The sequence below is a fragment of the Chelmon rostratus genome, chromosome 1 (assembly GCF_017976325.1).
Source record: "Chelmon rostratus isolate fCheRos1 chromosome 1, fCheRos1.pri, whole genome shotgun sequence".
Lineage (NCBI taxonomy): Eukaryota > Metazoa > Chordata > Actinopteri > Chaetodontiformes > Chaetodontidae > Chelmon > Chelmon rostratus.
The window spans coordinates 17,263,951-17,277,388 of NC_055658.1; the positions used below are offsets into that span (position 1 = coordinate 17,263,951).

Genomic DNA, 13,438 nt, shown 5'->3' on the forward strand with positions numbered 1-13,438 from the left:
TGAAGTTTACAATGACCTGGATGAATGAGAATATCCACAGGCATATCACTGAAGTTAGCCACCTCCCACTAATAATCAGGCACGGACAATATTACTTAATGATCGAAAATTACATAGACTATAAACACCATGCATTCCTAGTAGTCATACTAGAGAGACGCGGTAATAACAGTGTGCTACCAAGAAAACTCACGGCGATGTCAGGAAGTAGAACACATAAAACGGAAGTGATGAACAGATATGCACCGCCACCGAGCGGTGTCATTGGTCCACACAGTCCGAGTATTTCCGCCGCTTTGGGCCAGCAATACAGTTTTTCCTTCCTCCTGTGTGAAGTAGACTCGCACCAGCTGAACGCTGTCGTCCTCAGTTTCAGGACTGTATTGAAGTTGCTATCTAGACACGACTCTGCCTTGAAACCCGGAGGCTGAGTGTGAGAGGTAGGCTGAAACGCAAGCCCTGTAAATTACGCCAAATCCCGAGTGCAGTCTTTGTCCCGTCATCCACCTCCCAGATACTGTGGGCATGCTAACGGACCCTAGCTCGTGTTGTGGTGCGCTGATCGATAACCGATAGCTCTTGAAATCTAACGATAAGATGATTTGGAGGTAAATGTGGTGAAGTCTTAAAAATCCCACGTTGTGCTTGATGCTCTCATCCCGTTGCTACCCCAGAAGCTGTAGAATAGAAGCATTAAAAACCAGAAACGTCTGCTAGTTAGCATTAGCTACCTTGCTGTTGAAAAGGACCGAGAAGCTATTAACACAACATACATCGCTAGTAGATCAGTGCCTGCTACGCTGAGATGATATTTGCTAAAGTTTGCAAGTGTTAACGTTCGTTGGGTACTGTTCAGAGCTCTGAAGGAAGCTGACAGGTATGTTTAATTCAATTTTGAATACATTTAAGATCGATTGTGATGGGAGCAATGTTAGCTCAAAACTATATCTGCATGTTTAACTTAGCTGCATTCTCAGATCATTTCACCAAACTGTTCTTTATCGGTAGTGGCTTGGCCCCTGTCATACACATTAGTTAACAACGGCAATAATATAAACGCCATTTTATAGTGATTCAGAATTGATTATGTATCTTTTTGTGGGCAGTGGTTTGAGAGCTGCATCAGCGATTTCTATAGCAACCCATACTGTCGCCATCTTGGACGGCATTTGAAAAGCTTTGTTACAATAATAGGCCCCAATTATTCTTCATCTATCCATAATAACCGTGAATAACCATGAATATTGATGTCATATTGACTTTTTCATAAAACCATTAGTATATATTGTTGTAATGGTTACATGTGTTCTGGTTGGCTGTTAAAGTTTTCCCATCAGTTTATTATTTAAATACTTTTTAAGTGGCTGTAATCAATATTTTCATACTAACAACGGGCCAGATGACTGTATGAAGGATGTGGTTTGCAGCACTGAACCCACATAGTATTATTACCCATCTCTACAGTATTTTTTGTCTTTCAGCTCATTGTTTTGGTTTTTACGGCAGCAGCTACACTCTCACTGCTCTCTGTCTGTTTCACTGACAGCTGGCAGATATTTTCAAGGGGAAGACCTCAAATGTACAATACTGGTTGCACAATACTAGCTGGTGAACCTAGTTGCTTATTTCGCAGCTAGAGCTAGGCATGCAGTTTTGTTGGTCTATTGGTATTTGGTATGATTCCAGAATATGTGGAACTATGTTTTGGTATCAACAGAACCCCTGATTTTCCAGGCATTAACAGAGTTTGAGTGATTTCTCTTACCATTATGATTTAAAAAGGGAACACCTGGCTCTGCAGTTCTGATAAACTACAGAGTTTTCTCACTTCCTGTTAATAAATCTGCCAGTTTTTTAACATAAAATCTGAGTATTACTTCCATGTTGTTTAAGAGTTTATCAAATATTTGGCCCAGCTTTTTCACCCAGCTTGAATACTTGCTTTAGATGCCATGGAATTAATTATGTGATAGAAATGATTAGCCTATAGTGTATATTTGCTTATTGCCTTGCAGTAGTAGTATCTAAAACTATTTAAAATGCTACAGGAAGTAGTGTTCAGGTTGGGTAAGTTTTGTGTTTTTCTGTTGTGGCAGGTCCACAATGTCTGAACTTTTTATGGAGTGTGTTGAGGAGGAGCTGGAGCCATGGCAGAAACAAGTTCCTGAAGTTCACATGATAGATGATGATGACGATGAACCCATCTTCGTTGGAGTGATCTGTATGTCGTAGCACATTTTTGAATATATGTAAACCATTGAAACACATAATTTTGTTGATGTGTAAGATACACAAGCACAAAATATCCTGTTGAAGTCCTTATTTCGGCCATTTGTGTGTTCTTACAGCGAATAACCAAAAGGATGGTAAGCCTAATCCTCCACCTCCTCAGAGGAACACGGTGGGGAAACAAGAACTACAGTCTCCTGCTCCTCAGCCTGCTATTGGCTCCTCACAAATAATGCTGCCATTGAGTATCGCTGGAAATGCAGTGAATACTGCAGCACCCAATCTGGCAACAGTTACTCCACAGCCTGTTATCGTCAATAACCAGGTATTTTTGGTATTGAAATTATTCTTGCAAATAATGTGCAATAAGAACAAATACCTGTTTAGTATGAATATGTTTCTTTTTCAGGGCTTTATTGTCACTTCTCCACAATTACCAAACAACAGTGAGTTTATCGCCTCTCTTGGGTCCCAGTACCCCCCTGGAACTTCATTTACAATCGTACCAGGTAAACCTGAGTATAATGTGCCTGTGAGGAGTAAATCTTCTGTCCTCTCTCATCAAAGCTTCATCAAAGGCTTTTGTTGTTTTAATTTTGCACTTAAACTTGACTTGAGAGTTTGTTTTGCTCTGTCTTTCAGCTGGTCAGCAGCAGCTTTTTCAGCATGTAACTCCAGCCACAGTAATACCTGGTGCTGTCCACAGGCCTCAGGTGCAACAAATCAGCAACAACATTGTGACGTTGTCTAACGTCCAGAGCCCTGCTCTGTATTCAGCGCAGTCAAATCAGATGCAGCCCAATCGCTCCAGCTCACAATCTCTTCAGACCTTTTCTGTGCCTGTAAAGACCAATAGCAACAACAGAGGTAAATTTCTTAATCTAATGTTTTCACCCTACTTTACCATACTTGCAGAACAATCAGCTGGCAGTAACTAAAATGTGAATATATTTTCTTCATACAGATCATATTGTCATCAAACGAGGATTACCACCACAGCAAGTAGACAGCATAGCAAAAAGAGTTAAACTTGATTTGGGTATGTTTTTCTTACTGGAGGCATTTTATTGATACTGTTTTGTAATCTGAACAAACCCTAAAGCTGATATTGATTGCTGTTGTGTTTTAGTAGCTTGTTAATTGTAACATCTATCTGGTTTTCTGTAGGGCCAACAAAAGTCATAGTCCCCGTGGAAAATGGAATCTTAAAGAAGAAGTGCTCAAAGTGTCAAGAAGAATTCATGACACAGGAGACCCTGAGATGTCATATGGTGGTGAGTCAATATATGTTGTACATGAGTAGAAATGAAACGTAATGTGGTAGACTATTAGCCGCAAAAAACAGTGTTGGAAAACCAAATGGTTAGTTGTCAGAGCCATGTCTTTTTGTGTCTTTTTGTTTTTAGTGATATATTTTGTAACTGGTTTTATTTGTTCGATGGGAATAACAAACAATTCTCCTGAAAAATATATTGTCAAGTTTTTTATAGAATGTTTTGCCTGCTTTTCCAATATATTCAGTAAAAGCATTCTGATGTCAATTCTTTTTGATGTTATTGCATCTTTGCCTTAACGAATCAGACATCAAAGTCAAGTTGGCTTTTTCACAGAAAACGTCTCTTTGTTTCAGAGCTGCTGTGCAAAAGTGGAAAGTACAGCTCCTTCAGCCCTGGATATGAGTGCAAACAAGCGTATCATGCTGGTCTCAGATTTTTACTACGGCCGGTTTGAGGGAGATGGGAACAAGAAGGAGGCCCAGAAGACCAACACCACTTTCAAGTGCCAGAGCTGTTTAAAGGTTCTCAAGAACAACATCAGGTATAGTGATGTGTTTTCCTTCCCTCAGTAAAATAACAGGGCATCAATCCATTTATTTCTTGAGTTTTTAGTAGTTTTCCTTGTTAAATATACTACTTCAGCAAAAAGCATAAAATACAGCAACGGCACAATGTAGCTCTGAATATTGTGTCTGAAGCCCTGCCAGTCCCCTGACTGTTTGCCAGACCTCCTTGAGGCCAAGCTGCAATCCTTAAGGTATTCCAGTTCCAAAAAGATGATGAGGTCAAATGTTAAAAATATTGTCTTTGTACTGTTTTCAATTGAGGAAATGTTAAAAAAAAAAAAAAAAAAAGATTAGTAAGTTATCACATTCTGTTTTTATTAATGTTTTACGCAGCGTCCCAAACTTTTTTGGAATTGGGTTTATATGAACAATTGAAACCTTGTATAACCAGAGCTAAGAGCTATTTCTCTGCATGGGTGAAGCATGTGCTCTGTGTAAGTCGGGCTCTGTCAAGGTTGTGTCATGTAGGCACGTTTGGGATATTCTTGAACAGAATCTTGTGCCGAGAGAGTGAAATGTATATAGTTTGACAACCTCAACATTGCATCTCAGGGTTTTTCAGATGTTCTGTAGTTCTGTTGGCTTCATCCAGCAGATTTAAAGCATTTGGACTAAACAGGCATTCAGACGAAAAATAGCCCTTATATTAAAAAGACGCAGGGGGCTGCTTTGTGGGGGCGGAGCCCTCTGCGTTGGCACCACTGCTGTGCCGCCAGACTGGCCTCATTCAAATTAGGAGGCTGTTTTTCCACACAGTCTGTCTGAGCACGGCTGCAAACGTTGAGTCTCCTGTCAGAAACAGTCTACAGTCTACATACAGTAATTAATATGCTCTAAAATGCAGACTGGGACTTGAAAGAATGCTGAAAAGATGCCTGTCACGTGCCAATAAGCTTGGTCAGAGCTTGGCCCTCACTGCAGTTTTCTTCTCAGATGGATGATACTATCGGACCGTTTTCCCTCATGGGCCTAAAGATGAAAAATGACTGCTAGTTTAGGTGGTGGAAGAACTGCTCCTTTGATTAAATAACTTTGCTTCAGAACATTGCAAAAAAAGCTTCTGTAAGCTGCTTTTAATGGGGAAACACATTTGTACTGCAACCGCGCTCTCACAGTCAAGGTCATAGTTCATCCACATAAAAATTTCTATTAGGGGAGCTGAGGCAGCAGAATGTGCAGGCTGAAAAATGGGCCGTGCCTCGTCAGGGCAGCAATGGCAGGTAGCTGTGGAGGTGTTGGTTGCAGCCGCAGAGCACTACATCATTAGGTAAAACAAAAATCTTTGTGTAATTGCTGATATTATAACAGCCATTATACATGCTTAGAAAGTGAGGCGCAGGGAGAGTGCTTCATTTATCTTTAAAACCTCTGGGACGTGGACCACTATCGCTGCATGTACGCAGGCCATGAATGTGAATTTTATTTCCCCGGTACCCGACATTAGTTTTGTTTTAATGCTTTGTGTTTTCTGCTACATTCAGTTAACCTTGACACACACACACTGTCTTGATTAATGGGTAAATAATGGGGTATGTATAGCCAGCACACTTACAGTACCTAACAGGTGATAGGGTCAGCTTTTGCCCTCAGAATAGCTTCATTCTCTTTTGAATTACTTTCATTTTTTACAGGTTATGGGGCAAGTGAAAAATTATTGTGATTTTAGAGCTGCAACTAATGAGTTTTTTCACTATCAATTAGTCTGCTGATAATTTTCTTGATTTAACTTAACAATTGTTCTGTGAAATGTCAAAAAAAGTGAAAAAAAAACTCTCATTGTTCTCAGAGCCCAGTTTGATATCTTCAATCATCCATTTGACTTAATCTGATTGTTAATGAAACCACTGTTGAATATATGTACATGAGTGGCTTTTTGGAAGAAGGACTGAGTGGCTCTTCCACCATTACAGGCACACTGTTTAACCATCGGAAATAATAGGGCTGCAGCTGATGATTCTTTTCATTTTCAATTAATCTGATGATTATTTTCACGATTAATTGATCATAGTTTATCATTAAGTCTGTGAAATGTAAAAAAATATATATTTTCTGCTTTGGCCATAGATACTAATTTGCACATATTTCATTTGCTTATAGTTGTTTCTTATGCAGAACATAGTTGTTAATTGCCCCCATGTCAGTCATGTCAGTGGTTTCAGTCAGATAAATCTCTTACAATCTGTTGTGCTTCTCTAAAGAGACAAGCAGCCTGATCATTCGTGGCTTCCCTCTTATTAAGCAGCTGTGTGACATTTCTGTGTTTATACCCTTGTGTTCTACCCTTTCATGCAGGTTCATGAACCATATGAAGCACCACCTGGAGCTGGAAAAGCAGAACAGCGAGAGCTGGGAAAGCCACACAACGTGCCAGCATTGCTACCGACAGTACATGACTCCATTCCAGCTGCAGTGCCACATCGAGAGCGCTCACAGTCCGATCGAATCCTCAAGTATGACCTAAACTGTCTACAAAGCTCAATCTGACAGTTTGGTCAAACGCTGATTTGTCATTTTCTTTTCTCTCTTTTTCCAGCCAATTGCAAGATATGCGAGCTGGCGTTTGAGTCAGAGCAAGTTCTCCTGGAGCACATGAAGGACAACCACAAGCCTGGGGAAATGCCTTATGTGTGTCAGGTGTGTCACTTCATACTGAGCTGTGGTTTGGTTTAATGTTACAAGGAAAACATTTACCCATACTGATATTCTGTTTTACTGATTCCACAGGTCTGCAATTACAGGTCCTCTTTCTTCTCAGATGTGGAGGCGCATTTCCGAAGTGCCCATGAAAACGCAAAAGACCTGCTCTGTCCCTTCTGTCTCAAAGTTCTTAGAAGTAGTCATATGTATATGCAGCATTACATGAAACATCAGGTGTGTTACTGCATTTAATCTCGTCTGTTGTAAAGTTAGTAAAGCCTTTCTTACACCTTCGTTTTAACAGTTTACTGATTCCGTAAGTTCTCAAGATGGTAGAGAGTGAATTTGCAGGAGTTTGAACTCACTTTTGGTTTGTACAATTAGCTCCAAGGGTGGATTGATTTGGTTGTCTGCTGAGCACCTTTCTGTAATACATAAAAGGCTGACGATAAAACCTGCTTTTCTTCACCTGCCCGAAAGGAGCAATAAACATGGTGGAGTTGGAACCAAACAAAATTAATTGCTGTTCTATTAATAGCAGTGAAGTAGTTTCTTTCATTCTCTTTGTATTCTTTCAGTGAACCCAAATGAAACATCTCCGCAATTATCCTCTCGTCGCATCAATTACTCATGTTTTTTTTGTGTGTTTGTTTTTTTTACACTTTCTATTTACAGAAAAAGGGGATCCATCGCTGTGGAAAATGCAGACTGAATTTCCTCACCTACAAGGAGAAAGTGGAGCACAGGACTCACGTCCACAAGACTTTCAGAAAACCTAAAGCCTTGGAGGGCCTTGCTCCAGGAACAAAGGTCTGAGGCTGTCATAGCAAGATCAATGCAGCCTTTATGTTTGACCATCATGTCTGGACTGTTCTCAGATGAACACACATTTAATTCAGCATAAATGCATGTCGTGTTCTTTTCCCAGGTGACCATTCGAGCCTCCCTCACAGGAAAGGCACCCACATTGCCGGCCTCCCCTGATCGACCTGGATTTATTGTCAGTCCAGAAACATTAAGCTTCAGTCAGCAAACCAAGCCTCCAATCAGCGTAACCAAGTCAAAATCAAACATCTCTGTAGCGGGAAAAGCCAAGACGACTCCAAGCAGGAAGCAAGACGGCCGGAATACCAAGCACAATCTGGTGCTCCGGAATCTCAGGTTGTTAACTGAGCTTTTTCACACAGCGGTCAGAGACACAACAGCAATAACTAATTACGATTTTATGAAACAGAACACAGTCCTTTGCTATTCCAGACTGATAAAGTGTTCAGCATTTAAAAAGCAACAACAGGTCAAATCAGAAAGTTCTAGTACTTTTAGGTTTTGTGCAAACATGTTTGATAAATTTTGCATCATAATGGGGGACTTTTGCCATAAAAGCCTTTTGTTGCTCCTGAGGGAGCTGCCTGAAGTCTGATAGATTGCCTCAAGTGATGTCACGTAAGTGTGGAATTAGAGAGAAAGGAGTTTGCCAGACCTCTAAAGTCCACTCCTCATCTCTGCTTGAGACTAGCAGATCAAGGCTACATTAGCTGCTACAAGCATACCACAGCCAAATCTCTCATACATATGTGGGTGATATAGGCTGTGTGAATGTGTGTTATGAAATATTTCTGGTTCCTCTGCATCAATGTTGGTAATTTTTTTCCTTTTTTCTGTTCACTGCATAGAAGTAATGTTAAATCAGTTGAGTGCTCTTTTAAGAAGCTATCAACAGGCTAAGTGGGTTTGAGGGGTATTATAGACGGGCATTTAATCCCAGTTGAATGGATAGTATGCAGGTATGGAGATCCTTCATCTTAATGAATGGAATTGGCTCCTGAGCATGTGCCTCCAGAAAACCCCAAAAAAATAAATAATCTTAATAATCAGCTTTGAGCTCCTTGAATCATTAATGATCCCCCATCCCACCCAGACCACTAATATAGACCCCCTGCTTCTGGGTATTCATGACAGGATGGAGGTAAATTAATAGATGTTATTAAAGCCTCGCAATACACAAAGTAGCTAATTGTGTTTTCAATCAATTTTCCAGACACTCTTCATTAGGCCGGCTAAAAATAAAATAGTTGGATTTCGTTCTTTAAAACTTAACTAATGAGTGTGATGTTTGGCTAATTGGGCTCAGTAATCAAGAACAATATGCTTGCTTTAGTCACATGATATGGGCTTTTAAGCCGATGAGATAAGATAATGTAGGGGTGTAATAAGAGTTCAGGCTAGAAGGATAAAATTAAGAACCTGCAGGCGTCTCTGCAGCTAATTAACAAAGATAATATCTGCTGTTATCAACCAACTCAGTAGAACAGGTATAACAAATGACATGCTAACAACAGATCAAATAATTTTGAAATACCTTTGCAGAATTTAAAAATTGGAATTGACTTATTAAGAGTAATTATTTCCAATGTGTAAATGTCAATTTCTTAATCTTATGATTGCACTTTCTGTTTTGTGCTCTTTTTCTCCAATTTTCAGAGTCGATGGAGGACTTTACACGTGCATTGAGTGCAACTCACAAGTTGACAACTTCTTTTCTCATTTCCCAATGGTTTTAAATTGTGGTGCATGCAAATATCGCACAAGTTGCAAAGTTTCCATTGGAAATCATATGATAAGGTGTGTAAATGTTTGACTTCAATTAGTCCATTAGTCCCAGTGTATTTACCTGACAAATGTTGTGACAAATCTTTCTTTGGCTTTTGTCAGATTTCATAGTACCATAACCAAAAACAGATTTCTGAAAATGGATCACAAGAAAAATTCATCTGCATTGAAGTAAGTTCACTTCATAATTTTTTTTTCACAGCTTAAAGAAATACAGTGTTTTCTGTTTGAAACCGAGCATGATAGAAGACTTTTTTTCCTCCCCCCTACAGATCAACCCTGGTATGTCTCAACTGTGACCTCCTCGTAGATGCATCAGGTGGTGACCTGATGACCAAACATTTAACTGATAGACCCAATCACATATGCAAAGTCATTCAGGAGAAAGGTATGTTCCTTTCCAGCTAGTACCGCCTGAATCATGGCCGGCACGTAGTGTGACAAGTGTCTTGAAAAGTTTGTCTCTTGTTTTTAACCCAGCAGATATGAAAGCGAAAGATCGAGTGTGAGTAGAAACTACTGCCCACATTACATTTTGTCATCCGTCTTATTTTTTAATCTGTAAAAAAGCACTCGTAGAAGACCGAAGATCCTTATTAAAGTCCAACTGACAGGAAGTTGCATGTTTTTCTGCTGTATTTTTGGTCCATAGTGGCGCCCCTGTCATTACATTAACCAGTAAGAACACATCTAGTTTTTTACGTAGATAGATAACACCTTTTTTTTTTTTTATACAACCAATCAGATTTTTACATTTTATACCATATTTGAATAAAGCAGTAATGTTTGCGTTGTTGACGGTCACACTGGCTAACAGCCTTACAGACAAGAGTCGTTGAACGTTGTCGTTGACGTTGAACAACAACCCACATTGGCTTTCATGAAAAAGTCTCCTTATCTTTATTTAATATCTGTTAAATATTGTTTGGTGGCAGTGTGTTTAGCTAACCAACTCATAAGAGTGTATTGTTCAAGACTGCCTGTAAATCTTTACAACGACGTCCTCTTTTGTGCAGGCATCTCCTCTTCGGGCAGCCAGCAAAAGTTGCATACGTCCTGACGTCAACACCTGCTCAAAGACCAAAGGAAACAGACTTGAAACTAGTTGAAAGTGTCGCATCTCAAAGTGTTTATCTCACTGCAGTGGACAAACCAGAATCAGTGCCAATGTTACCAGCAGGTGGACAGGAAAAAGCTTCCACAGAAATCTGTGTCACTGCAGGTTCCTCTGAAGGACAATTAAAGCAGCCGTTGCTGCCCATTCTGTCGTCTTCCTGCTCATCAGATGGGGTTTCAGATCTGCGTGATGAGTCTGTTTGTAACTCAGAGAGCCTTGAAGCCAGAGAGCAGCTCCCCCTCTCAGGTGTTGAGACGAAGTAGCAGCAGCCTCAATCCGAGTGAACCTGTGAATTAACTAAACAATGCACATGAGAATAGTACACAGTTGTGAATATAAAAATAATGGCATCATCAGCCATATGTTGGCATTGTGTCCTTTACAAATATCAAACCTATGATAATATTGCTTTGGCTGCTGATGTTTGTAATTAATCCCCTGAAGATTCATGTGTTTGGCAAGCCAGTTTCAACTAAAAATACACTTTTCTTTAATCTACCAAACTGCCATTACTTGAATAGATGTAATGTGTCTTTGTATTTATAAATACAGTAAAAATACAACCACTACAATCTTATTTGGCCTAAAAATCATAGTAGTTAAAGAATGTGCATAGTCAAACATTTCCACATCAGAAATCATTCTGCACCTTGACAGATTCCAGACTGCTCAGTGTCTGCTATTGATTCAACTTATATGATTGAGGCTCATTTTGTATTTCTTAAAGGTTTCCAAAACTGGTTGATGTTATCCTTAAGAAAATCAAATTTGTCATAAACAGGTCAGCATTTGTCTCTCTTCCTGATCCATAAAGTATCCACACATACCAAAATAAAGTCATTGTGACAGCTTTAGTGCCATTACCAGCCGTGACAGTGTTGCACTGGTATCTTGGCTTGACATAAGATATTTGTTTCAGTTTTGGTTTTTAAGTCACCAAAATGGAGTTTTGTCTCATTTAATCTGTGGTTTGCCCCCATGATGTTGAATGTGAGGTTGCTATCCTCAAAAAACCTACACTGTCACTGAACTGAGCTAAATAATTTATGTGGTAAAGGTACAGTGCCGTGAAAAAGTATTTGCCCCCTTCCCGATTTCTGTGTTTTTTGCATATTTATAACACACAAAGGTTTCAGATCATCAAACCAATTTTAATATCACACAGAGACAACCCACAGATATATAAAATGCAGTTTCTAAATGATGATTCAATTTATTAAGGCACAAAAAAATCCAAACCTGTCTGGCCCTATGTGAAAAAGTAATTGCCCCCTGAACCTAATAGCGAGTTGTGCCACCTTTGGCAGCAATAACTGAAATCAAGCGTTTGCGATAATTGGTGATGAGTCTTTCACACCGCTGGGGAGGAATTTTGGCCCACTCTTCTTTGCAAAATTGTTTCAACTTTGCCATATTGGAGGGTTTTCTACCATGAACTGCCCGTTTAAGGTCACACCACAGCATCTCAATTGGATTTAAATCCGGACTTTGACCTGGCCACTCCAAAACCTTAATTTTGTTTTTTTTGAGCCATTCAGAGGTGGACTTGCTGGTGTGTTTAGGATCGTTGTCCTGCTGCATGATCCAAGAGCACTTGAGTTTGAGGGCACAAACTGATGGCCGGATGTTCTCCTTCGGGATCTTCTGGTAAACAGCAGAATTCATTTTTCCGTCAATCACAGCAAGTTGTCCTGGTCCTGAGGCAGCAAAGCAGCCCCAGACCATCACACTGCCACCACCATGCTTTACTGTTGGCATCATGTTCTTTTTATCAAATGCTGTGCCATTTTTACGCCAGATGTAACAAAATGTTCAATTTTTGACTCATCAGTCCACAGAATGTTTCTCCAAAAGTCTTGAGGATCATCAAGATGCTTTTTGGCAAATGTGAGACGAGCCTTTGTGTTCTTTTGTGACAGCAGTGGTTTTCGCCTGGGAACTCTCCCGTGGATGCCATTTTTGGCCAGTGTCTTTCTTATAGTGGAGTCGTGAACACTGACCTTAACTGAGGCCAGAGAGGCCTGCAGTTCTTTGGATGTTTTTCTAGGTTCTTTTGTGACCTCCTGGATGAGTTGTCGTCGCACTCTTGGAGTAATCTTAGTTGGTCGACCACTCCTGGGAAGGTTTGCCACTGTTCCCAGTTTTCTCCATTTGTGGATAATGGCTCTGACAGTGGTTCGCTGGAGCCCCAGAGCCTTGGAAATGGCTTTGTAACCTTTTCCATACTGATAGATTTCAGTCACTTGTTTTCTCATTTCTTCTTGAATTTCTTTGGATCGTGGCATGATGCGTTTGTTCTTGAGATTTTGTAGCCTACTTCACTTTGTCTAACAGATTCTATTTAAGTGATTTCTTGATTCAACAAAGGTGGTGGCAATCAGGTTTGGGTGTGGCCTGTGAAATTGAACTCAGCTTTCCCAAGACTGTGGTTAGTCACAGTTACTTTGTGATTTAGCAAGGGGGGGCAATTACTTTTTTTACATAGGGTCAGATAGGTTTGTATTTTTTCCCCAGCTTGGTAAACAAAATCATCATTTAGAAACTGCATTTTATATATCCTTGGGTTGTCTCTGTGTGATATTAAAATTGGTTTGATGAACTGAAACCTTTGCGAGTGATAAATATGCAAAAAACACAGAAATCAGGAAGGGGGCAAATACTTTTTCACAGCACTGTACATCGTTACCAGCTAGTCTTGAACATCCTAGAGCAACATTTACCCAAACACTCAGAAAGATGTTTTAAGCCATTAAGAAATGTGTTAGTAAATGTATACAAAATACAAGTATGACATTGTATTCCCCAAGAAAAAGGATTTCAGCCTTGTGGACTGTGTGGCTTTGATAAAACAATACAAAATTAAAGCAACAATAGGAGGTATTAAGTGGAAAATGACCACATCTATTTGAAGAGTGAATTATGTAATATGTATACCGCTGTACTCCAGTAGATTTTATTGTCTTTAAACTTTTGAAAGTGCCAGCTTGTAAAAAAAGTCTGTC

The 13,438-nt window shown here is 39.8% G+C and overlaps 1 protein-coding gene across 3 annotated transcripts; it reads left to right on the forward strand.

The window, feature by feature from the left end:
• The first annotated feature begins 300 nt into the window (after positions 1 to 300).
• Positions 301 to 13,009, forward strand: LOC121604396 (zinc finger protein 280D-like). Of its 3 annotated transcripts, none has more exons than XM_041933898.1 (18): positions 301 to 440; positions 2,097 to 2,221; positions 2,349 to 2,554; positions 2,639 to 2,738; positions 2,872 to 3,096; positions 3,194 to 3,268; positions 3,397 to 3,503; positions 3,860 to 4,047; positions 6,365 to 6,522; positions 6,606 to 6,706; positions 6,797 to 6,943; positions 7,385 to 7,519; positions 7,638 to 7,870; positions 9,191 to 9,331; positions 9,422 to 9,490; positions 9,592 to 9,707; positions 9,800 to 9,824; positions 10,336 to 13,009. In XM_041933898.1, exons 2-18 carry the CDS (start codon positions 2,104 to 2,106, stop codon positions 10,697 to 10,699), a joined length of 2,508 nt encoding a protein of 835 aa, XP_041789832.1. In that variant the 5' UTR covers positions 301 to 440; positions 2,097 to 2,103; the 3' UTR covers positions 10,700 to 13,009. The 3 variants fall into 3 exon arrangements, with proteins under 3 accessions (XP_041789832.1, XP_041789840.1, XP_041789849.1); XM_041933906.1 differs by having other exon boundaries at positions 9,803 to 9,824; XM_041933915.1 differs by lacking the exon at positions 9,800 to 9,824 and having other exon boundaries at positions 10,336 to 10,523.
• Positions 13,010 to 13,438: the final 429 nt, after the last annotated feature.

Coding starts and splice junctions, on each gene's coding strand:
- LOC121604396 (XM_041933898.1), top strand. CDS start 2,104: ATGTCTGAACTTTTTATGGAGTGTGTTGAGGAGGAGCTGGAGCCATGG. Junction 4,048..6,364: donor GTTCTCAAGAACAACATCAG/GTATAGTGATGT, acceptor CCTTTCATGCAG/GTTCATGAACCATATGAAGC. Junction 9,825..10,335: donor ATGAAAGCGAAAGATCGAGT/GTGAGTAGAAAC, acceptor TCTTTTGTGCAG/GCATCTCCTCTTCGGGCAGC.